Below are 25836 nucleotides of genomic sequence, written 5' to 3' on the forward strand. Positions count from 1 at the left end.
ATAAATATGCTCAATGGTGGGGAGGGCTTTGCCTGTGATTGACTGGGCTGTATCCACCATTTTCTATAGACATTTCTGTTTTTGGCACAGCCTAGTAGTGCTATAGAATTATAGAAAAGCACAGCCACAGAAATAAAACCAAATTCATATTAATTTACTGTATGAATCTTATTTTTGCAATGTACTGCGCTGCTGCTGCAAACACTTCATTTTCATGGCATGAGTATGTATGATAATAACCTTGGACTAGAACCTATTGATCCATCTTATCTATAACAACCATGAGGCCTGTCTACACTACATTAGTCCTACATTCCTTTCTGCCTTTCCTATCAAAACCAAGCACTTTTCAAACACTAACTGTATTCATCTCTCCTCTCTTCTGGCAGCTCATCTCAGAATTTCAGCACTCTCTGTGCGAGAAACTTACCCCTTAGGTTTCCTTTAGCTGCAAGATTACCTCTCAGCTCTTAAACTCAATCCCACAATTGATGGAAGGCCAGTGCACCATATGCTTTCTTAACCACAGAGTCAACCTGCGCAGTACCTTTGAGTGTCCCATGGACTCGGACCCCAAGATCCCTCTGATCCTCCACACTGTCAAGAGTCTTACCATTAATACTATATTCTGCCATCATATTTGACCTCACACTTATCTGGGTTGAACTCCTTCTGCCACTTCTCAGCCCAGGTTTGCATCCTATCAATGTCCCGCTGTAACCTCTGACACTATCCACAACAACCCCAACCTTTGTGACATCAGCAAATTTACTAACCCATCCCTCCACTTCCTCATCCAGGTCATTTATAAAGATCATGAAGAGTAGGGGTCCTAGAACAGATCCCTGAGGCACACCATTGGTCACTGGCCACCATGCAGAATATGACCTGCCTACAACCACTCTTTGCCTTCCGTGGGCAAGCCAGTTCTGGATCAACAAAGCAATGTCCCCTTGGATCCTATGCCTCCTTACTTTCTCAATAAGCCTTGCATGGGGTACTTTGTCAAGTGCCTTACTGAAATCCATATACACTACATCTACTGCTCTACCTTCATCAATGTGTTTAGTCACATCCTCAAAAAATTCAATCAGGCTCTATTCCTAATCATATTATGCCTCTCCAAACGTTCATAAATCCTGCCCCTCAGTATCTTCTCCATCACCTTACCAACCACTGAAGTAAGACTCACTGGTCTATAATTTCCTGGGCTATCTCTACTCCCTTTCTTGAATAAGGGAACAACATCCGCAACCCTCTGATCCTCCAGAACCTCTCTCGTCCCCATTGATGATGCAAAGATCATCGCCAAAGGCTCAGCAATCTCCTCCCTCGCCTCCCACGCCTCCCACAGTAGCCTCAGGTACATCTGGTCCGGTTCCGATGACTTATCCAACTTGATGCTTTCCAAAAACTCCAGCACATCCTCTTCCTTAATATTTACATGCTCAAGCTTTTCAGTCCATACAATCATCCCTACAATCGCCAAGATCCTTTCCTATAGTGAAGCAATCTTTCTAATCCTTCCTAAACCAGAACTAGACACAGTACTCAAAATGCAGTATTGCCAATGTGTTTACAACAATCCATCCCAATTCTTATACTCAATACAAGATTGTTTAATGTTATTTCCAGTGCACGTGTAAAGGAGAATGAAATACAGTGGATTCTGGTTAACTGGGACACTTTGAGACTAGTACATTTTGACCTAATTAAGTGACTGCCCCAATTAATAGAAATAGTTAAAAGGTATAAAAAAAAAGACAATCCACATTTAATCTACATATTTAAATTGAATACAGAACTAGCTAGAACACAGAACGGCCTGAAACATTGACTGTAGGTTTTTCCATAGATGCTGCCTGGCCTGCTGAGTTCTTCCAACATTTTGTGTGTGCTACAGATTTGTCAGGTAAGATTTCCCTTTACAGAAAACATGCTGACTTTGACTTCTTTTATCATTAGCCTCCAAGTACCCTGAAACCTCATCCTTAATAATAGATTCCAACACTTTCCCAACCACTGAGCCTATAATTTTCTTTCTTTGCCTTCCTCCCTTCTTAAAGAGTGGAGTGACATTTGCAATCTTCTGGTGCTCTGGGACCATGCCAGAATCAAGCGATTCTTGAAAGATCATGACCAATGCATCCGTTATCTCTTCAGCAACCTCTCGCAGGACTCTGGGATGTAATCCATCTGGCCCAGGGGACTTATCCACCTGAAGACCTTTCAGTTTGCCTTGCACTTTTTCCTTTGTAATAGCAATAGCACTCACTCCTGCTCCCAGACACTCTGGCACACTGCTAGTGTCTTCCACAGTGATGACAGATGCAAAGTATCTATTAAGTTCATCTGCCATTTCTTTGTCTCCCATTCCTACCTCACCAGCATCATTTTCCACTGGTCCAATATCAACTCTCACCTCCCTTTTACTCTTTATATAACTGAAAGAACTTTTGGTAACCTGCTTTATATTATTGGCTTGTCTGCGCCCATATTAAATCTTTTCCCTTCTTATAGCTTTTTTAGTTGTCTTTTGTTGGATTTTAAAAGCTTCCCGAGTGTTAGTGTGTTGGTGCTGCAAGCATGGCGACCCAGTACATCCTTGTCGTTGGTCATTGACAGAAAACAACACATCTCACTGCATGTTTCGAATTTTCTTTGTATATATAACAAATAAGGCTAATCTTTAAACTTTACTAAGTTCCATGCTTTTTCAACTGCTGGCCATGAATTTTCCTTCCAACCTTGGAAGCTACAGAGGCGGGTACAATTACATTGTTCAAAAGACAGCTGAACAGGTACACAGACAGGAAAATTTTCGAGCAAAATGGGCCAAATGCTAGGTCTTGGTCGGATGATATGGGCCGAAGGCCCGGTTACCTATCTCCAATTCATGGTTGACTATTTGGCAATAAGTACCCAGTACTTTACATTGTTGGCATTGGAAAACTAGTACTTCTGCTTTAAAGTCTTCAAATTGACTGTGACTACCTTTCTCTTGAGTGACGAGGCGGAGATACATTTGCAAGAAAAAGTCTGTGAACCCTTTGCAATGACCTGGTTTTCAGCATTAATTACTCATAAAATGTGGTCTGATCTTCATCTGTCAGAAAATAGACAAACACAATCTGCTACTATAGTTTACTAATAGATAACTATTAACACATAAACAGTACTTTTCATGTCTTTATTGAACACATTTTTAATCATTCACATTCCAAGATGGAAAAAGTATGCGAACCCTTGTAGTTAATAACTAGCAGAACCTCTTTTAGCAGCAATAACTTCCATCAAACATTTTCTGTACCTGCTGATCAGATATGCACAATGGCAAAGAGGAATTTTTTAGACCATTCCTCCATACAAAACTGTTTCAGTTCATCAATATTTCTGTGATACCTTGCACGAACCGCCCTCTTCAGGTCATGCCACAGCATCTCAATTGGGTTAAGGTCTGGACTCTGACTCGGCCATTCCAAAACACGATTCTTCTTCTTTTTAAACCATTATTTTGTGATTTACTCGTGCTTTGGATCATTGTCTTGTCACATCATCGAACCCCTTCTATTAAGCTTCAGGTGACAGATTGCTACCCTGACATTCTCCTGTAAAACGTCTTGATCCAATTTTGAATGCAAGCTGTCCTAATACTCCTTCCACCATGCTTTCTAGCTGAGATGAGGGTTTGGTGTTGGTGTGCAGTGGCCCTTCTTCTCCAAACACAGCGGTGTGCATTTCTGCCAAATAGTTCAACTTTTGTCTCAACTATTCACAAAGCACTGTGGAACATCCAGGTGGTCTTTTGCAATCATGAGACATGCAGCAATGTTTTTTGTTTGGAGAGCAGTGGTTTCCTCCGTGGTGTCCTTCCATGAACACCATTCTTGTTCAGTGTTTTTCTTATAGTGGATACATGAACAGAAACTTTAGCAAGTTCTAGAAATTTCTGCAGTCATTTTGCTGTTAACCTTGGGTTCTTTTTCACTTCCTTCAGCATTGCACCTTTTGCTTTTGGTGTGACCTTTACAGGATGCCCACTCCTCGGGAGAGTAGCAACAATACTGAGCTCCCTCTGTTTGTAGATAATTTCTCTTACTGTGGACTGATGAACATTCAGGTCTTCAGAAATGCTTTTGTAATCTTTTCCAGCTTCATGCATCTCTACAATTCTTCTTCTAAGGTCCCCTGAAAGTTGTTTTGATCGATGCATGGTGCACATAAACAGATCTTTCTTGAGAAGAGGAGGCTCTGTCAGTAACCTGACTTGGTGTGCTTTTTTATAGGGTAGGGCACCTCTACAGCCCATACCTCCAATTTCAACTCATTGACTGAAACACCTGACTCCAAATAGCTTTTGTAGAAGGCATAACTTTTTTGAACCAAAACTGTGTTTAAATGGTGTACTCAGTATTGACAAGAAAGACAATTGTTTGTGTGTTATTAGTTTAGGCAGATTGTGTTTGTCTATTATAACCATATAACAATTACAGCACAGAAACAGGCCATCTCGGCCCTTCTAGACCGTACTGAACTCTTACCCTATCCTAGTCCCACCGACCTGCACTCAGCCCATAACCCTCCATTCCACTCCTGTCCATAGATCCATCCATTTTAACTGTAAACGACAACATTGAACCTGCATCAATCACTTCTGCTGGAAGCTCGTTCCACACAGCCACCACTCTCTGAGTAAAGAAGTTCCCCCTCATGTTACCCTTAAACTTTTGCCCTTTAACTCTCAACTCATGTCCTCTTGTTTGAATCTTCCCCACTCTCAAAGGAAAAAGTCTATTATTATTATGACTTAAGTGAAGATCAGACCATATTTTATGAGTAATTGATGCAGGTAATTGCAACTATACATCTCTACCAAGACACTCCTTCCCTCCACTATCCTGCAGGTCCCCCTTGGGCAAGTGTAGCACTTGCTCAGCCCCCACCAATCAGGGTCACGTGAAGCCATGGGAGCAGGTGGTGCGTATCACAAGTCCTGATTATACGACCACTGATGCCAGGCAGACAATCCCTGAAGATAATGGCTGGGGTCACCCGTCTTGTAAAGAAACTACCCAGAAGGCGGCAATGGCAATGGTAGGACAATCTGCTAAGAACAATCATGATTGTGGAAAGACCATGATCGACCACATCAGACGTTATGGCACATAATAATTGATCAATCTACATTTCTCACTGCATCAGTAAAGCAGCCAGCATAGTTAGAGACCCCACCCACCGTGAACATTTTCTCTTCTTCCCCTCTTCCATCAGGCAGAAAATACAAAACTCTGAAAGCACATCCCACCAGGCTTAAGGACAGCTTCTACTCTGCTGTATTGAATGATCCCTTATATGATAAGGTGGATTATTGATCTAACAATCTACCTCGTTATGGCCTTGTACCTTATTGTATACCTCCAGGGCAGGTCGGAGGCTCGAAGTTTTCAGACGGACTCAGAGTCGGCTGTGGTCGGGTGCTTCCAATGCATTGGCAGTTGTCGGCGCCTGGAGGTTTATGGCAGGGAGAGTTTCCCCCTTTTGCCACCTGCTATCAGGACTATCGGGAGTCGATCGGAACTTTGAGACTTTTTTTTACCGTGCCCATGGTCTGCTCTATATCAAATTACGGTATTGTTTTGCACTGCTGTAACTACATGTTATAATTATGTGGTCTTGTCAGTGTTAGTCTTTGGTTTGTCCTTTTTTTTTGTGATATCACTCTGGAGGAATGGTATCATTTCTTAATGTATGCATTTTTAAATGACAATAAACGAGGACCGAGTGTCCTCATAATCTAATCTAATTGTTATTGTTTTATTTTATTCTAGCTCTGTGCACTGTATAGTGGTTTGATCTGTATGAACAGTATGCAAGAAAAGCTTTTCAGTCTAAATTGGTACATGTGTACATGTGACAATTATAAACCAATGCCATTGCCAATACCAATATTGCCTGTACTGCACTCTCTGTAAATGTAACACTTTGTTCTGCATTCTATTATTGTTATCTGGAGGAAAGAGTTAATTTTGATTTCTCCTTGGTACATGCTCAAAGGTGTAACACTAAATGGAAGTTTGTAAGATGAAATGGTGTTGGCTTGGCATGTTATGGTAGTCAGAGGATGTGTGTGGATGATTAGATCCTTGAGATTAGAAACTGGTGAAGAACATTTTCCTCCTGACAGACCTGTTGTCTTTATTTCTTAAGTTATGTACCTAGACCAAAGGTCACGAGCAATAAGACGGTACAAGCTGGTACCACTAGGGGGGTGGAAAAGTACTGGGGTAAAAGTTATGTTAAGGACTTTTGCAGGGTGTAAAAATGGGAAATTTCTTTGTACAAATGGGAATTTTTTCAGGCTGGGCTGTGAATAGCACTAGGAGCTGGAGATTAAAACAAGGAGGGAGGGAGGGAGAGAGAGAGAGGGGGAGAACAAGAAAAGGCTGTTGGGAACTTTTATTTATTTATTTCAGAGATATAGGTCAGACTTGTGGCTCCCTTTGGCAGTAAGTATACGGTGTGGTGTAGCAGTGGTTGATAAAGCATTATTTTGTCTCTTTTACTACTTCACTAACTACCTGAGGTCCTGTTGAAGGGCCTCAACCCAAAATGTTTACTGTTTATTTCTCTCCATACATACTACCTGATGGCTCAGTTCCTCAGCATCTTGTATGCTGCTTTGGATTTGCAGCATCTGTAGAATTTCTTGTGTTTGTCATTAACTATTTTTCCTTCTTTCTATATTTATTCTTTATATTAATTTAAAGCAATTTCTTATAAATTTGAATACATGTACAGTGCCTCCTTTGTTTGGCGATACCTCTTGCTGCTGAATCAGACACTAACATGGAAAAATATTGGGGTAAAAGTTAATATTATATTTTTGAAAAGAACTACTTGTGTTAAACCTTGTACAACAGTGTCCTGTTGTAATGAAATGACTTGCATAGATGACATGCATATGAAGTTTCCACTGTACCTCGGTACATGTGACAATAATAATCCAATTGACCAAATTAATGTGAGAGTAGAACTACCTGAATTCTGTCTGGGACTCCTGTGCTGTCCATTCGACTTGCTACATTGACGGTATTTCCCCAGATGTCATATTGAGGCTTGCGAGCTCCAATGACTCCAGCTACCACCGGCCCGATGTTCAGTCCTAGTCGGGAAAGCAGAAACCCTCAAATCACTTCAACCTTTTATCCAAGGACTTTCCACTTATTTTATTTATTTACAGAGTGTGCCTGTAACACTTCTCACTGCCTCAGTAAAGTAGCCGGCATAATCAAAGAGCCCACCCACCCCAGACATACTGTTAGAACCTTACAGAGACGGGGTATTTATTCTTATGAATTCATTGAAAACAGGAGATCCTCCAATTTTCTACATCAACAATTTGGGTGAGTTGGTGAGGTAATGTATTGCTACTGAGCAAAGTTAGTGCAGTAATTATAAAGGGGATGAATACTTCCTCAGCCTCGCAATTTTGGTGTTTAATTATGAGTCAATTGTTGACAGGTTTTGGAATTTTTCTTTTAATTTGTCATGATGCACAATGTTTTATACAGTAGCTCAAAAATTCCTACTTCAGTATATTTCAAATTTAGAAAATAAGACAGCAAAATGTTAAAATAGTTGTGGGGGCTGAATACTTTTTCAAGGCACTGTATGTACAGGTAGAAGAGATTTAGCTTAATTCCTCGTTGTGATTGGACAAGAAGGGCCTTTCCCTGTGCTATACTGTTCTATGTTCCATTCTATGTTAAATTAGTGACAGAAACGCTTACAGTGAGAGCAAGTATCCTTGCTGTGGGTTACTGACATAACAGCTAATCAGACCTATGCTGTTCTACTCTGAAACATTTTTAGAGAAATACACAGGGCAGCTACAATTCTTAATGATTATTTTATATAAATAATTTATATTACAAGTGACCCCTGTGTTATGGGGAGAGGTCACATTCTTAGAAAACAATTCTATTACATGATTTTCTGTACTAAGCTACACCCAACTGCACGTGTTAAAAAGCATTAGAAACATAGAAAAACTACAGCACAATACAGGCCCTTCGGCCCACGATGCTGTGCCGAACATGTACTTACTTTAGAAATTACCTAAGGTTACCCATAGCCCTCTATTTTTCTAAGCTCTATGTACCTATCCAGGAGTCTCTTAAAGGATCCTATCGTTTCCGTCTCCACCACCGTTGCCAGCAGCCCATTCCACGCCCTCACCACTCTCCACGTAAAAATCTTACCCATGACATCTCCTCTGTACCTACTTCCAAGCACCTTAAAACTGTACCCCCTCTTGCTAGCCATTTCAGCCCTGGGGAAATGCCTCTGACTATCCACACGAGCAATGCTAAAAAGCATTGATTAATATGATTCCCTCCCGCTCTTTCCCACTAACTCTGTCTTTTTCTCTTCAAACCTACAGCTTGCTTTCATTGTTACAGCAGAACATAAGGGACAGAAGCAGAGGTACGCCACTAGTCCTTCATGGCTGTACTGCCATTGATAAGATCATGGCTGACCTTTTACCCCAGTGCCCTTTCTCTGGCTAACTCCACATCCCTTGCTTCACTTTATATCTAAAAATCTAACAAGATTGTCAAGTGTGCTTGCCACACTGACAATTCTCTTTTCTCTCTACCTCACTATCTTTGCCTTCTTTTTGTACTACTGATTTCTTTGTTAGATATATCTTGTTGTATTGCAGTAATATTTTTAAGTATTGCATGTACTGCTGCCACAAAACAACAAATTTCACAACAAATATTTGCCATAAAAGACCCGATTCTAATGTTACCTATTTTCATCTGGAAGTTATTGAAAGAATGCTCGTTGATATACTTCATCTGGTCCATTAACTTCATGGCATAATCAGCCAGAGCTTTGATGTGTGTCTTGCCGACTTTGTCATATGTAGAATCATTCAGACCGGATGCTGCCATATATGTACTGCCTATAGTTTTAATCTTCTCCAGCTGACGGAACTGGTCTTCACTGATGATCTGTAAGGATCCAAGCAATAGCTTACTGTAAATACGAGACCATGGATGGAACAAGGATGTAATGCAAGAATTTATACAAGTAGGACCCTAGCAATGAAGGATTTAAGGATGTCTCCTACTGTGCTACACTTTCTCTGTAGCTGTTACATTTTATTCTATCTTTTACCTTTATCAGCCTCAATGGAATTCAGGCAGATGGGGTGGGGGTTCCGACTGACACCTATTGGATACTTGAAGTCCTGAATAGAGTGGATGTGGAGAGGGTGCTTCCATCAGCTGGCATCCAGGGCACAGCCTCTGAATAAAAGGAGCTCCCTTTTAAACTGAGACCAGAAGGAATTTTTCAGCTGGAGGATGTTGTGTGGGTGGATGGGAGGGAGGATTGGAGCTTGCTTTGTTGTCATTTTGATGCTCTCTTCTTGTGTACTTCTGTGAACAGGCTAGACCTGCTATTTTGGTGCTGGGATGTGTGGTGTCACCTTGCAGGCTGCCTCCAGCATATCCTTAGTCTGTTAACACAAGCAACACATTTCACTGCTTGTTTTGATGTATACATGATAAATAAATTAATCTGCATCTGAATATTTAAGACAGATTGATAGGTTCTTCATTGGTGAAGGGGGTTAAGGGTATGGGTTCTACTCCTATATTGTATGGTCAAAGAGCCATAGAGTAATTTGTGTGGAAACAGGTCCCGCAGCCATGTTGACCATGCTAGTCCCACGTTGCCATGTTTGGCCCTTATCCCTCAAAACCCGTCAATTCCATGCACTTAGACAAGTTATTTTGAAATATTATTATTATTACACCTGCCTCTTTCTCTCTGGCAGCTTGTTATGGTCTTATTAAGGATGGTTAGTGAATTCCATTGGGCAGAAAATACATGCAAATCCAGACTCAAGGACAGTTTCCTCCTCGCTGTTGTAAGATTATTAGATAGTTCCCTAGTATGAGAAGTTAGACACTTTCCCTCACAAGGTACCTTCTTATGATTTTACAACTTACAGTTTGCCTGCACTTTCTCTGTAATTGTAACTCTTCTGCATTGTCCTTTGTACTACCTCGATATACTTACTGTAAATTCAGAATGAACTGTGTTGATGGCAAGGGTTTCGCTGTGTCTCAAAGGCCTGAAAGCACATCCCACCATGGTGAAGAACAGCTTCTAATCCCGTGTTATCCAAGTCGTGAACAGACCTCTTGTATAAGATGGACTCTTGTCCTCACAATCCATCCTGTTTTGATTTGCACCCCATTGTCTGCCTGTACAACTTTCTCTAAAACATTCTGCATTCTGTTATTGTTTTCCCTTGTTCTATCTCCACGCACTGTGTAACAATCTGATCTGTGTGAACAGTGTGCAAGACAAGCCTTTCACTATATCCTGGTACATGTGACAGTAATAAACTGATTCCAATTCCTAGTCTGGGACTGCTGATGCCAATAATTCAATGAGAATTATCAAGAATGTTAAATTTAAAACTGAGGCACAGATGAGCTGACAGCAAGGGCAGGATGGGATGGTACGAATTAGGAGATGAGCATACGAATTAGAGCTCTGTTTGCGTTTTGAAGAGGGACCTGGGGGGGAAGGAGGTGAGGTGAGGTGAGAGGTGATCATTCCACAGGTTTCATTAGCATACACTGAGGGTGACACTGCCTTGTTCCCGGTTACCCAGAGTTCACTAGCAGCAGTGACACTCACCTCATCAAAGTCAGCGATGATCTCATTCAGGAGCCGGAGACACTCGACCCCTTCGTTGTTGGCCTCCAGCTCCACGTAGAACTCGGAAAAATTGCTGATGGAGGCAAACATCACTGCCACGCACTCACAGCTCTGATAGTACAGCTCGTCATTGCGTCTCTCCCGAGCGAGGAAGTGGGCAGCGACGTCTTTGGGCAGGATGTTGTGTAGAAGGCGTCTGTTGTAGGCCTGAAGTTCTTCCATTTCTTCCTTCTCTTCCGTGGCCTGTACAAGCCAAACAGCAAAAATGTGTTTTTGACTGTATAATTAATAAATTAATGACTTCTACCAAAATATTCTTAAATACAGTGGATTCTAGTTAATTGGGACCTTTGGCTCAATTAAGTGGCTACCCCAATTAGCAGAAGTTCCATGGAAACAGTCAAAAAGGTATAAAAAAAGACAAACTACCGTTTAACTCAGCAATAAATTATGTATTTAAATGAAATACAGAACAAATCAGAACACTACCAATACCATTGGCATTTGCCCATCGTCTTCAACGATGACAGGAAACCTGTATGGGATAGTTTTTAAAGTGGGGCAGTTCCACTCTCTCAATCTTGGACATCCTGGTCCAGTGGTTCTAGTAGACGTCACAAATGGGGTCTTTCCCAGTTGTAGTGGATGACCTCTGTGCCCCACCATGCCCGTTGCTCTCCACGTACTGTTACAGAACTGCTTTGGATCTCACCGTAGACCTCATCCGTCCTGTCTGCCAGAGCTGACGTTGCATGCTGGACAGGCATGTCCCTATCTCACTGGGGTATGAGGCCCACCAGGTACCCTCACCTGGCTTAATCCACCTGACAAAGCGGTGTACCAGGGTGTGGCCACTGTCACGTGCAAACAGATACTTGGAGCCACAGGGGAGAGCTGAGTGTCTGGTGGGGACCAAAGGCAACATTCAAGATTATTGTCAAACCCTTCAAATTCTTTGCAGTTCCTAACTTGTTGAAGTGGTAAAATTATTTCATTTTCCACTCCTGGCCTTTTATGGCATTTCCAAGTCTGAATGCTGGAAACCACAATAAGCAAAACAGTTCTGCACTGTCTTACTGCTCATTTCCCACCAACTGTTAGTGAAAAAAAATCTCTGCTTTTTAAACACAGACACACAACTGATACTATTTAATAACTGTTCGCTTGACTGGCTACACGACATGCACGGGACTGACGCTAGTTAGAAAATGTTCAGCAAGTTTCCTGCCCCAATTATGTGGCATATTGTCCCAAATAAACAATGGGAAACCTAACTACTTCCTATTTGTTTTTGTTCTTTAAGAATCGTTTCAAATAAGTGGCCACCCTGATTAACAGGAATGCACTCTATATGAAAACTAATCAGTAGAAAAATCCAATGAAAGACTATTGAAAGTGATCAATACTTCATTAATTATATTAAAAGCTACCAAGCCGAGCACTTCTACCCCTGGAGTCTCAGATCAAACTCCTAACAGATGGATAAAGATTAGCATTATTTGTCACATGTACATCAAAACATTGTAACATATAGTGAAATGCACCATTTGCATCAACAATCAACATGTTTCAAGGATGCACTGAGACAGCCCTAGGTCACACCATGATTCTGTTGCCAGCATAGCAAGCCCAAAACACACAAACCATAACCCGTTAATTTTTGGAATGTGGGAGAAAAGCAGAGCACCTGGGGAAACCCACACAGTCACAGGGAGAGCACAGAAACTTTACAGACAGTTAACCTCTGGCGCTGTAAGGAGTTCTTCTAATCACTAAGCCACCCTCACACTATACTACTGTGCTATTCACAATGTCAGGGCTGATAGATTTACACCAGGAGGTTTTGCCATGAAGGAGGCGATAGGTGGAAGAGGTGAAGGTTTGGAGAATAAGGGTCTAATAGGAAAGGAGAGTGGGCAATGGGAGAAAGGGAAAGAGAAGGGGCACCAGAGGGAGCTGATAGGCAGGTGAGGAGAAGAGGTGAGAGGGGAGCCAGAGTGGGGAATGGAAGAACAGAGAAGAAGGGGGGGGGGGAAATTACCATATTAGAGAACTTGATGACCTCCCCCTTCTTCCATTCCCTACTCTGGCTCCCGTCTCAGCTCTTCTCTTCTCTTCTCTTCTCTTCTCCTCTCCTCTTCTCTCCTCTCCTCAACTGCCTATCACCTCTGCCTGGTGCCCCTCCTCCTGTCATGGTCCCGTCTGGCAATTCCCCACCTTGCTATTACCTCAGTAATTGGGCCTCAATCCCCTCATCTAATTTCCAATCATTCCCAGTTCCACTAATTACACACACCTGCCTACCATCAGTAAAACCCTGTAATCACAACAAGGAGCTGTCAGTATGTTGGTCAACTCTTGTATGAGTAACCTTGTTTCATGGTTCTTTAGGACTGTCAGTTTTAAGTTCCGCATCATTTTCCTGGATTCTCTATGTGAACCTTGTCTCTGTGTCAAGACTCTCCTGGATACCTATTCCCCGCTCGCGAATGTACTAACGCCTCTCGATCCTGCCTCCATGCCTGTGTCCAGCACTTGGGTTCCCTGCAGCCGTGTCCTTACAACACTTCCTTCCCTTTCTCCTATGGTCCACTTCCTTCTTTGCCAGCCCTTCACCTTGTCCATCTATCACCTCGCTGGTTTCTCCCCCACTCACCTGACTTCACCTATCACTTCCAGCTTGTGCTACTTCCCCTCCACCCACCTTCAGATTCTGGCTAGTTCCTGCTTCCTTTTCAGACCTGAAGAAGGGTCCTGGCCCCATGTATTAATTTCTGTGGATGCTGTCTGACCTGCTGAGTTCCTCCAGCATCTTGTGAGTGTATTGCTTCATTATATTGTGAACACCCAGCATGACAGGCAGACATAAAGCAGCAGCCAATATACTTTCCCAGCACTGAATAGACTAATACCAGAGAAGAGCATTTAAGGTGCAAGTTCAAAGGAGACAAGTACAGAGGGATATGGAAATATAGATAAATTCCTTTAAGGTGGTGTCAGAGGTACATGGGGTTGTAAAGAAAGCTTTTGGCACATTGGCCTTCACTAATCAGAGAGTACAGGAGATGCGATGTTATATTATATAAGATGTTGGTGAGTCTGAATCTGGAGCATCTACCTACAACAAAAATGAGAATGATAGAGGTATAGAAAATTTTAAGGGCTATAGATAGGGTAAATGTAAAGAGGTTTTTTCCACTGAGTTTGGGTGAGACTAGAACTAGAGGTCATAGGTTAAGGATGAAAAGTGAAATATATAAGAGGAATCTGAGGGAGATCTTTACTGAGAGGGTGGTGGAAGGTGAATGAGTTGCCAGCGGAAGTGACGAATGCAACATTGTGGATGAGTACATGGATGGGGGGGTGCGGTATGGAAGGCTATGTTCTCGGTGTTGGGTCAATAAGACTAGACAGAATAACAGCTCAGCATGGAATGGATGGGTCAAAGGCCTGTTTCTGTGCTGTAGTACTTTATCAATATAACTCTATTACGTCTGATCATTTGGATATTTTATCATCCACAAAAATTATTTGTGTATGTCGAGTTTTAGTTTTCCATACACCACCTTGCACGTTTAACTTATAGTGCTGGAGTGTAATCAGGCTAATTTTTAAACCTTTAAAAGATTCTGCCAAGCATTGTGTGCATGGTATGTTGGCTTCAAAATGAGTGCCAACACTTGCAGGCTGTCCCCAGCACATCCTTAGGTTGTGATAACACAAATGATGTCTTTCACTCATGTTTGACAAATCTTATTGAATTTTTTGAAGAGGTTACTAGGAAAGTTGATGAGGGTAAAGCGGTGGATGTTCTCTATATGGACTTCAGTAAGGCCTTTGACAAGGTCCCACATGGAAGGGTGATTAGGAAGGTTCAATGGTTAGGTATCAATATTGAAGTAGTAAAATGGATTCAGCAGTGGCTGGATGGGAGATGCCAGAGAGTGGTGGTGGATAACTGTTTGTCAGATTGGAGGCCAGTGACTAGTGGTGTGCCTCAGGGATCTGTACTGGGTCCAATGTTATTTGTCATATACATTAATGATCTGGATGAAGGGGTGGTAAATTGGATGAGTAAGTATGCAGATGATACTAAGATAGGTGGAGTTGTGGATAATGAAGTAGGTTTTCAAAGCTTACAGAGAGATTTAGGCCAGTTAGAAGAGTGGGCTGAAAGATGGCAGATGGAGTTTAATGCTAATAAATGTGAGGTGCTACATTTTGGTAGGACTAATCAAAATAGGACATACATGGTAAATGGTAGGGCATTGAAGAATGCAGTAGAACAGAGGGATCTAGGAATAATGGTGCATAGTTCCCTGAAGGTGGAATCTCATCTGGATAGGGTGGTGAAGAAAGCTTTTGGTATGCTGGCCTCTATAAATCAGAGCATTGAATATAGGAGTTGGGATGTAATGTTGAAATTGTACAAGGCATTGGTGAGGCCAAATTTGGAGTATTGTGTACAGTTCTGGTCACCGAATTATAGAAAAGATGTCAACAAAATAGAGAGAGTACAGAAAAGATTTACTAGAATGTTACCTGGGTTTCATCACCTAAGTTACAAAGAAAGGTTGAACAAGTTGGGTCTTTATTCTTTGGAGCGTAGAAGGTTGAGGGGGGACTTGATAGATGTATTTTAAATTATGAGGGAGATAGATAGAGTTGACGTGGATAGGCTTTTTCCATTGAGAGTGGGGGAGATTCAAACAAGAGGACATGAGTTGAGAGTTAAAGGGCAAAAGTTTAGGGGTAACATGAGGGGGAACTTCTTTACTCAGAGAGTGGTAGCTGTGTGGAACGAGCTTACAGCATAAATGGTTAAGGCAGGTTCGATGTTGTCGTTTAAAGTTAAATTGGATAAATATATGGACAGGAAGGGAATGGAGGGTTATGGACCGAGTGCAGGTCGGTGGGACTAGGTGAGAGTAAGAGTTCGGCATGGACTAGAAGGGCCGAGATGGCCTGTTTCCATGCTGTAATTGTTATATGGTTGTATGGTTATTTTGAGGTACATGTGATAAATAAATGAATCTGAATATGAATCTGATAAAAAGAAAAGATATTTTCCCACTGCTCTGCACAGGGCTTCACAGACACTATGAGGCTGCCTATACCACGGGACAGATATTTGAGGGATTTTCTGTGATAATTTAGCATTTTCTTTTCTTTTACATTTGCTTACAGGTTTCCTTTCAGTATTTCATTTCAATAAGTCCCCAGATTTGCATGAAAGGCTTTGTGTTAAGCAGTTCAACTGGGACTCTTCAGTAAGGTGCAGTGCAAGTTCCACACCACACAGAGGCGCTGTTGTCAATGATGAGTGAATGGTCACAGAAGGCTTCTCCACTGAATGACATCTATGTCAAGGGGCCTTATCAAATATGGATGAGGGGCAGGAGTAGACCACTAGGCCCCTCGAGCTTGTTTTGTCATTCAATAACATCACTATCAAAGATCCCCACCTTCTGGGTCAGACCATCTTCTCAGAGCTACTATTAGGCACAAGGCCTAAATCCCACATCACCAGGTTCAAGAACAGCGACTTCCCTTCAACCATTTGTTCTTCAACCAGCCGCATAATCTGAATCACTACCTCAGTCTAGCACTTTAGTTCATCGCTTTGAACTAAAGTGAACAGTTTTGTTCAATTGTAATATCTAGGCACAATTTATGTTCAATTTATGCTTTTCCTGTGAATGCTGCTTTCCTGATACGATGTGCCGGTAATGCTGTTGAAAGTAAATTTTTCATTATGCCTGAACAAACATGTACTTGTCCAGAAGACAGTAAACTCCGCTGACAGTACTGTGTGCAGTTGTAATTGCCCCATTACAGAAGGGTGTGGAGAGGTTTACCAGGATGCTGCCTGGATGACAGGGTATGAACTATAAGGAAAGGTCTAATGCACTTCTTATGTTGTGCCAGAGGCTAAATGAATTACCAAGAGTAGTAGTGGAAGCAGGCAATTTGCAGAGTTTAAAAGAGAATATCTAGCATCATATTTGGCACAACATCATGGGCCGATGGTCTGTCCAGTGTTGCACTGATCTATGTTCCATGTTCTGTCCTCCCCACCCCAAGTAACGCTTCATTCCTTGCTTACAGAATGTGCACCTGACAAATGGGTTCTGGTTTTACAGACAACTGTAAATCAATTTAGTTCATAAGTTAGAAAATACGCACAACTATGTGTAATACCAACTCTACAGTCCAGTAACAAATGGTATCAAAAAACACAAGGCTGATAAAGAACAATTACTAAAGAGAAAGGAGAGAGAGAGTGGGAAGGGGTAGGGGAGAGAGACAGGGAAGGTGAGAGAGAGGGAAAGGGTGAGGGCGAGGGAGAAGGACAGGGAGAGGGAGAGAGAGAGGGAGAGAAACCCTTCAACCACTTGGTTCTTAAATCAACTGGAAGAGCTCAGTATAGCAATACTATGACCATCTTGCACTGTAATGGATATATATATATATATATATATTTTTTTTTTTTAATTGTGCTCTTTCTTTTAAAATTTGTGAAAAATTTATGTTCAATTGATGCTTTTCTTGTGACTGCTGCTTATACGATGCTGCGTACCCGTTTGCTGTTGCTGGTAAGTGTTTTATTGCACTTGTGCCTGTGCAGATGACAATAAACTCCGCTCTGACTTAACTAATTCATTTGTAGGTACCAAACACATGTACCTTCATAGGATTTTTGAATTTAATTATATTATGGGGGCTCATTCATATGTTTTGAGTGTCTGTAATTCAGGCGCTTGTAACTTATCTACTTCTGCCTAAGGTAGGTTCAGAAAATCTGCCTTCCAGCATCTTTGAGAATACAGTTCCAAATATTCTCAAAGACTCACTATAGGAAAGATGCCATTAAGCTGGAAAGGGGACAGAGGAGATTTACATGGATGTTGCTGGGATTCGAGGGACTGAGTTATGAAGGGAGGTTGAGTAGATGTGGACTGTCTGTAGCTGTTAAGACTTCCTTCTGCATTCAGTTATTGTTTTACCTTGTTCTATCTCAATGACGTGCAATGATCTGATCTGTGTGAACAGTAGGCAAGTGAAGCTTTTCACTGTATCTCGGTACAAGTGTCAATAATAAACCAATTCCAATTCATTGGAGCACAGGAGAATGACAGGTGATCTTACAGAGCTGTATAAAATCATGAGGCCCATAAATAGGGTTAATGCACAGTCTTTTTCCAAGATTGAGGAGTCTAATACTACTAGGCATAAGTAAGATGAGAGGGGAGAGACTTAAACGGGACCTGAGGAACAATATTTTTCACCCACACGGCAGCCAGTACATGGAATGAGCTGCTAGAGGTAGTGGTTGAGGCAGATACATAAGCAATTGGACAGGTACACGGATGGGAAAGGTTCAGAGGGATATGGGCAAAATGCAGGTGAGCTTAGGTAGGATCCTTGATTGGCAGGGGCCAGTTAGACCAATGCTATATGATTCACAACTCATTATAAATATTTAGTTCTATATTAAAAGGAAGGCCCCTTATTTTTAAAGTGATCCTGAAATTCAGCTTTTCACAAGAATCTCCACATCTGCAGACTACAGGACATAGTTGACAACTCAAGATAACCAGAAATCATAGAACAGTACAGCACAGTATGACCTTTTAACCCACAATCTTGTACCACCTGTATAAAAATACTCCACGATTAACCTGACACAGCCCATAACCCTCCATTTTTTTTTACATCCACGTGCCTATTTGAGAGTCTTTTAAATGACTGTTTTGTATCAGACTCTACCACCACCACCGGCAGTACTTTCCATGTACTGATGTATCAAGGGCCTACCTTTGATATTTCCCCTAAATGTTCCGCCAATCACCTTAAACAGACGGCATTGCCACACTGGGAAAAAGACCCGGCTGACCACTCTGTCAACACCTCTCAGAATCTTATACAGCTCTATCAAGTTGCCATTCAACTTCCATCACTCCAGAGGAAAAGCCCTAGCTCACTCAACTTTTCCTCAGAAGATGTGTTCTCTAATCCAGATGGTATCCTGGTACATCTTCTCTGCATTCTCTCTACAGTTTCCACTTCCATAATTTGGCAACCAGAACTGAGCACAATACCAGGGTTTAGTAGAGCTGCAACATTGCCGCCTTGTAAAGTTTAGTAAAAGAGTTTTGAAAATTGAAACTTAAAATTGTTACCAAATGTATTTTGGTTGGGTCATGGGACCAAGCTCTGATCCCATCGTTGTTAGAACGTTTGGCCAATGCCTACAATGCTCACTCCATACCATAAACAATGCATGGAGATGTGGAGGGAATTCCACATTTGGGAACGACGACCCAAAGTGTATGGCAATGAGACTCGGCTTGGCTCTTACCTGCAGCTTCCACAGGAAATCCAGCCTGGCAGTCGACTCTACTTGCTGTGCGTGAAGGTAAAGAGCCAGGACAAACACTGTGATTATAACCGGCGTCATGATCTTCAGAGAGACTTTTGAGAATAGCGGTGGACTGTTCAAAGGAAAGAAGTTGTTAAAATAATTAGTCAGTAAATAAACTGAAGGAACCATGCTTTTCTCCCAACTGAATCAAAAGAATTGTTCAGGATGGCAACAGGCACACACAGAATATAGTACATAGAACATTACAGCACAGTACAGGCCATTCGACCCATAATTTTGTGCCAATCTTTAAACCTACAGTACTCCACCATCAGTCTACACAGCATTCCATTTTTCATTCATCATGTGCCTATCGAAGAGTCTCTTATATGTCCCTAATGTATCTGCCTCTCCCACCATCCCTGGCAGGGTGTTCCACGCACCCACCACTCTCTGGTTAAAAAACCTACCTCAGCCATCCCCAATATATTTTCCTCCAATCACCTTAAAATGATGTCCCTCCTGTATTAGCCATTTTGGCCCTTCCACCAAGACACTCAGCCTCACAATCTATGTCACACTGTCATAAGGTGGTTCCCTCGTACAATAAATGGACTTGTGACTTCACAATCTACCTCGTTATGATCATGTACCTTATTGTTTACCAGTACTGCACTTTCAGCTGGTACACTTCATTCTCCATTCCTCAATGTAATGTAATGATTTGATCTGTAGGAAGTTTTCCACTATATCTCAGTACTGGCAATAATAATCCATAATAATAAAATAATAGCAGTAGACACCACTAAAGTTAAAGGAAAGAAAGCACAACCCAGAAAAATGAAGAAATTATCACTACAGGTTAACCACTGGAAGAGCGTGACCCTCCATGGAAGACATCACCATGAACTGAGCAGACTAAATGTCAACAAGGAAACGTCAAACACCTGCCTCTTCTCAGGAACAGAAGATTCCTTGTGGCAATACCAGGTGGTTAACACAAACAGTTATCAAAAATACATAGTAAAAGACCAACAAATTCCGACAATAAATGCTTAAATGCCAAGAAAAACCAGAAACAATCCAACACGATTCCAGATCCTGTAGCAGTTTAACTAGATCCTTTTTCAATCTGATTACTTACACAGGCACAATCAAGTGGCAAAACCTTGCTTTAAAATATAAACTCATAAAATACACCATTCCTTACTATAAATACAAGCCTGATTTAGTTTTAGAGCCAGAGTCCTACAAATCATATTACAACCGATCCATTATTACAGATAAGACAATCCATAATAAACCGTCTTCATACATTACAGGATAAAGAAACAAGAACAACTTACAGTACTTAATAGATATCAGCTTTCCAAACACATAAAATACAGATAACACACATCAAAGTTGCTGGTGAACGCAGCAGGTCAGGCAGCATCTCTAGGAAGAGGTACAGTCGACGTTTCAGGCCGAGACCCTTCGTCAGGACTAACTGAAGGAAGAGCTAGTAAGAGATTTGAAAGGAGGGGGAGGAGGAGATCCAAATTGATAGGAGAGGACAGGACGGGGAGGGATGGAAACCAGTTCCCCTCTACCACCACTCTGCTCCGTTCACCAGTAACTTTGATGTGTGTTGCTTGAATTTCCAGCATCTGCAGAATTCCTTGTGTTTGCGTGCATAAAATACAGAAATCAGTAAGTGCAAAATGTCAGAAAGACGCTGAATTCAAAGAGGAAATTGAAAGACTACGGAACGTGAACAGGGTGTACATTGTCCTGATAGTAATATCTACAACTGGTATCGTCTCAAAGACACTACACGATAGTATTAAACAATTAGCCCTACATAGCAAATCGATGTATATCTCCAGAAAGCCACAATATTAACCATCACTACAATAGTTCAACATTTCCTAGCAATTGAGAAATGAGTGTGCTTGGCTATGTCTGTACCTCAGGTTTTACCAGCTTGAGCTGGTAAAAAAAATGAAAATAATAATAATAATAACAACAATAATAATAATGTGCATTCTGACATCAAGAACCCATCATACTAATCCTAGTTACCAAAGCTTGTTTCACAGCTTTCTATGCTTTGGTGATTGAGCGCCTGTTGTGAGAATTTCTAAGGAGAAAAAAAGCCTGCACGCAATCATACTATTCTTAAAAATATATTAAGTGAGGTAGCCTCTACTGTTTCCCTGGACAGAGAACTCCACAGATCCACTGTCCTCGAAGGAAAGCAGTTTCCCTCATCACTGTCCGCAGTCTAGTCCCCCGAATTATAAGCCTGTCCTCTAGTTCTAGTCTCATTTACCAGTAGAAATAACTTTCGTATTTCTATCTTATCTATTCCTTTCCTAATTTCAATAGGACACACTTTCATTCTTCTGTATTTCAGTAAGTACAGTCCCAGTGACTCAATCTCTTCTCATAAACTAACACCTTTATCCCTGGAATCAACTTGGTGCACTATCTCCAAAGCAAGTACACCTTGTCTCAAGAAAGAAGAAGACCAGAACTGCATGTACCAGTACCTTGTAAAGTCATAGCATAACCTCCCTGCTCTTTAATTCAATCCCTCTATCAATTTAGGCCAATATTCCATTTGCCTTCTTGATAACCTGTTACTCCTACAAACATTTGTGATTCTATCACAAGCACTCCCAAGTGCCCCTGCACAACAACATGTTGCAATCTTTCACCATTTAAATAATAATCTGATCTTCTATTTTTCCTTCCAAAGTGGATGACCTCACATTTACCAATGTTGTACTCCATCTGTCAGAGCTTTGCCCACTCACTTAACCTATCTATATCCCTCTGCAGACTCTCAGCATCCCCTGTGTAATTTGCTTTTCTGCTCAGTTTGGTGTCATCAGCAAACTTAGATACTATACAGCCGGTGCCCTCTGTCATTTCACTTTTGTATATCGTGAACAGTTGTGGGTCCAGCAGTGACCCCTGACCATTCTATTCACCACTGACTGCCAAGCACTGCTGACTAACCAATCCTTGGTCCATGCTAATACATTACTCCCAACTCCATGCATCCTTACGAGTGATGATTAAGGGCAGCATGGTACCATACTATTACGCTTTTCCGCACCCATGATCCCGGTTCAGTTACCACCGCTTTCATACATTCTCATCGTTACCGTGCGGATGCTCCAGTTTTCTCCCACGTTCCAAAGATGTATGTGTCAGGGTTAGTAAGTTGTGGACGTGCTGTATAGGCACCCAAAGCACAAGTGACACTTGCAAGCTGTGTCCAGCACATATTCAGCTTGTGTTAGTTGTTGATGCAAATGATATTTTTCTCTGTATGTTTCATGTTACATATGACAAAAATAAGGCGAATCTTTAAAAAAAATTTTTGTGATACGCATAGAAAAATTAATCTCAGGGTAGTATACTGTGACATATATGTACATCGATGATAAATTTACTTTGAACTTTTTTCGATGACTGCTATATTTACGTATCTAGTTTAAGGACATTGCATTTCATCTTTAAGAACACCATATCACTGTCAACAAGCGTAATGGATTGCAGATGTTAAGAGGATTCATTTAGTGGAGTAACAAAGTGCTTATTTAACCACCAACACAAGTGTAGTATAGATGACTAATAGTGAGCACTGATACCCTATTACTGCAGATAGAAATTCTAAAATTAAAGTAGGCTAAATTTGCCACTTAATTTCTGGTATAAGTTTACATATTACTCAGCAATACTCACCAAGTCCACGTTTCATTCGAAGGGACACTGAGGGTAAAGAAAGAAAACGGTTAGTAAAAATTTACAAGAAACTGTAGCATGGTGAGTTATACAGTGATGATCCCCAAATGGTGGCATTCAGTGGAAGAGTTTCCATGCAGTGATATGTTTAAAACATGGTCTTATAATTTCATTATATCTAGACCGTGGAGGAGACCTTTGTTTTAATCATATATCTACAGGCTGTTCCTAGGTATGAACGGGCTCTGTTCTCACAGACACCCTGAAGTTGACATTATCCAAAAGTTGGAAAATACACAAAAAACATTTGATATGCTAACTGCATCACCACAGTATTAATGGCAATAAAAGTATATAAGATGGATAAAGTTGGTAAGTTGTTAAAATGGTTTGTTATTGTCATAGTGAAAATCTTTGTTTTGCATGTCATCTATAAAGATCAGTGCACTGAGGTATTATATGGGAAAAGCAATAACAGAATTCAGAACTGGGTTTCTGCCTTCTTTCTTTCCAGAAAAGGGTCTCGGCCCAAAGCATTGACTACCTGGCTTGTTGAGTCCCTCCAGCATTTTTATGTGTTGCAAAAGAAGGCAGAATAGAGTGTTACAAGAAAGGGCAGCGCAGGGTCATGATGAGGTAGATTGTGAGGTTGTGAGACCATCTTGATGAAAAAGAAAAATTACTGAAAGTGGAGAGAGTTTGCTGTTTGAGGAACTAAAGTATGTACGTACACTGGACCCATGAATTTAAAAATATTAGGGTAACTTGTTCAGATGTAGGAATAGTCTTGCTATGAAGTTGTTTGGTCTATTAGAACAACAGAGAATTTTACACCTTAACTTTGTTGATCAGTTTTGGTCGAGAAACATCATACAATCAGTGCTCACTTCATTACATACCTGCTGTACCTAATAAAGAGGCCAGTGAGTGTATGTTCATGGTCTTTAGCTCTGGAGCCCATCCACTTCAAGGTTCAACACATTGTGTATTCAGAGATGTACTTCTAAACACTATTGAATTACGTAGTTACTTGAGTTACTGTCGCCTTCCCATCAGTTTGAGCCACTCTGGCCATTCTCCCCTGACCTCTCTCAAGGTGTTTTCACCCACTGAACTATACTTCACTGGATTTTTTTTTTGCTTTTCGCACCATTCTCTGTAAGCTCTAGAGACTGTATGTGTGGAAATCCCAGGGGATCAGCAGTTACTGAGATACTCAAGCCTCCCAGTCTGGCACCAACAATCATTTCCTCAAACAGCAAACTCTCTCCACTTTGATCACATTTCTTCCCCATTCTGGTGTTTGGTCTGAACAACAACTGAACCTCTGGAGATGTTGACATGATTTTACACATTGAGTTGCTGCCACATGATTGGCTGATTAGATATTTGTATTAACGAGCAGGTGTACAGGTGTACCTAATAAAGTGGTCACTGCGTGTAGATCAGTCATAATAAACCTGATTCTGATTCTAAATGGGCTGGAACTATTTCCCTAGGACTATAAGATGCTGAAGGGTGTCTTTATCGAAGTTTAGAAAATGATCAGGTGTACTTAATAAATTGGCCACTGAATGTCTATGTACTTTGACACAAAAATTCTTTGAATTTTGAACATTTCTGCAGAGATTCACAGTGGTATGAAAAACACTACCCAGTTTCACACATTTTCTTACAATACAGGGGTCCATTTGGTCCATCAAGGCTATGCTGTCTCTCAGAACCGACCCATTAAATCCATCCCTTCACTTCATACCCTTTAACTTTCATCTTCAGAAGTTAATGCTTTGAGAAGGCAGCATCCGTTGCTAAGAACCCTCAGCATCCAGAACATGTCCTCTTCACTTTACTACCATCAGGGTGGAGGTACAGGAGCCTGAAGATCCACACTCAGCGTTTCTTCCCCTGTGCCATCAGCTTTCTGAACGATGCATGATCCATACACAGTACCTCGCCTTTCCTCTTGCACAAGTTATTTATTTATGAATGGGTGGTGGGGGGTGTGGATGAAAATGCTCTATTGAGAGCAGCCTGAATCTCTTCCTGATAAGCTCAGTGCATTCTATGTACATTTTGACCAAAAGGACAGTCGAATGTCACCATGGCTTGGTGTGGCAACTGCTCTGTACTGACCATAAGAAGCTGCAGAGTTGTGGACACAGATCAGCACACCGTGGACACCAGCCTCTCTTGCATGTACTTCCCACTGCCTTGCTAAAGCAGCCAGCATAATCAAAAACCCAAGCCCATCTAGCCCGGACACTCTCTCTTCTCCCATCAGGCAGTGAGCTTAAGGCACGCACCTCCAGGCTCAAGGACAGCTTCTATCAGACTACTGCCTAGCTCCCAGTATGATCAGGTAGAGCCTTGCCCTCAAAACCTACCTTGTTAGGAGTTTGCATCTTATTATCTGCCTGCACTGCACTTTGTCTATGTTTTTGTGATAATTTATTCTGCAGTGTTTTGTTTTCCTTTATATTACCTCACTGCACTGATGTGCTGAAATGATTTGTGTGGGTGGCATGTAGAACAGTTTTCCACTGTACCTCAGTATGTGTGACAACAATAAACTTGTGACTATAACCTCCTGTGACAACAATAAACTTCTGACCATACCAAACAGATTATTTGTACATGGCTATTTGTGCAAGAGTTTCTGTTTGCAGCTTAACTGTTGTGTTCCCAGTCACCAGAGCAGTAAGGAGGAATATTTTTAAGCCATAGAGTGGTGCATCTGTGGAATGTTCTGCCACAGACTGCGATGGAGGCCAAGTCCATGGGTATATTCAAGGTGGAAGTTGATCATTTCCTGATCAATCAGGGCATCAAAGGATATGGCGAGAAGGCAGGTATATGGGATTAAATAGGATCTAGGATCAGCCATGATGGAATGGCAGAGCAGACATGATGGGCTGAATGGCCTCATTCTGCTGCTAAGTCTTATGGTCCTATGGACTTTTCTGTCTAGGAGCTCAGCAGGTCAGGCA

At 41.5% G+C, this 25836-nt stretch overlaps 1 protein-coding gene across 2 annotated transcripts in view; it reads right to left on the reverse strand.

Annotated features, from left to right (window-relative positions):
* The window catches only part of adcy5 (adenylate cyclase 5), a 395092-nt gene that overhangs the window by 2199 nt on the left and 367057 nt on the right, over positions 1-25836 (reverse strand). For both annotated transcript variants that reach the window (XM_063051336.1, XM_063051335.1), the window contains 5 exons: positions 22850-22876; positions 19109-19241; positions 10726-10989; positions 8816-9020; positions 7038-7162 (listed from right to left, as the gene is read on the reverse strand). In XM_063051336.1, coding sequence (XP_062907406.1) covers positions 7038-7162; positions 8816-9020; positions 10726-10989; positions 19109-19241; positions 22850-22876 — 754 coding nt within the window. The remainder of the gene's footprint in view (positions 1-7037; positions 7163-8815; positions 9021-10725; positions 10990-19108; positions 19242-22849; positions 22877-25836) is intronic.

This window comes from Mobula hypostoma, chromosome 6 (assembly GCF_963921235.1).
Source record: "Mobula hypostoma chromosome 6, sMobHyp1.1, whole genome shotgun sequence".
Classification (NCBI taxonomy): Eukaryota; Metazoa; Chordata; class Chondrichthyes; order Myliobatiformes; family Myliobatidae; genus Mobula; species Mobula hypostoma.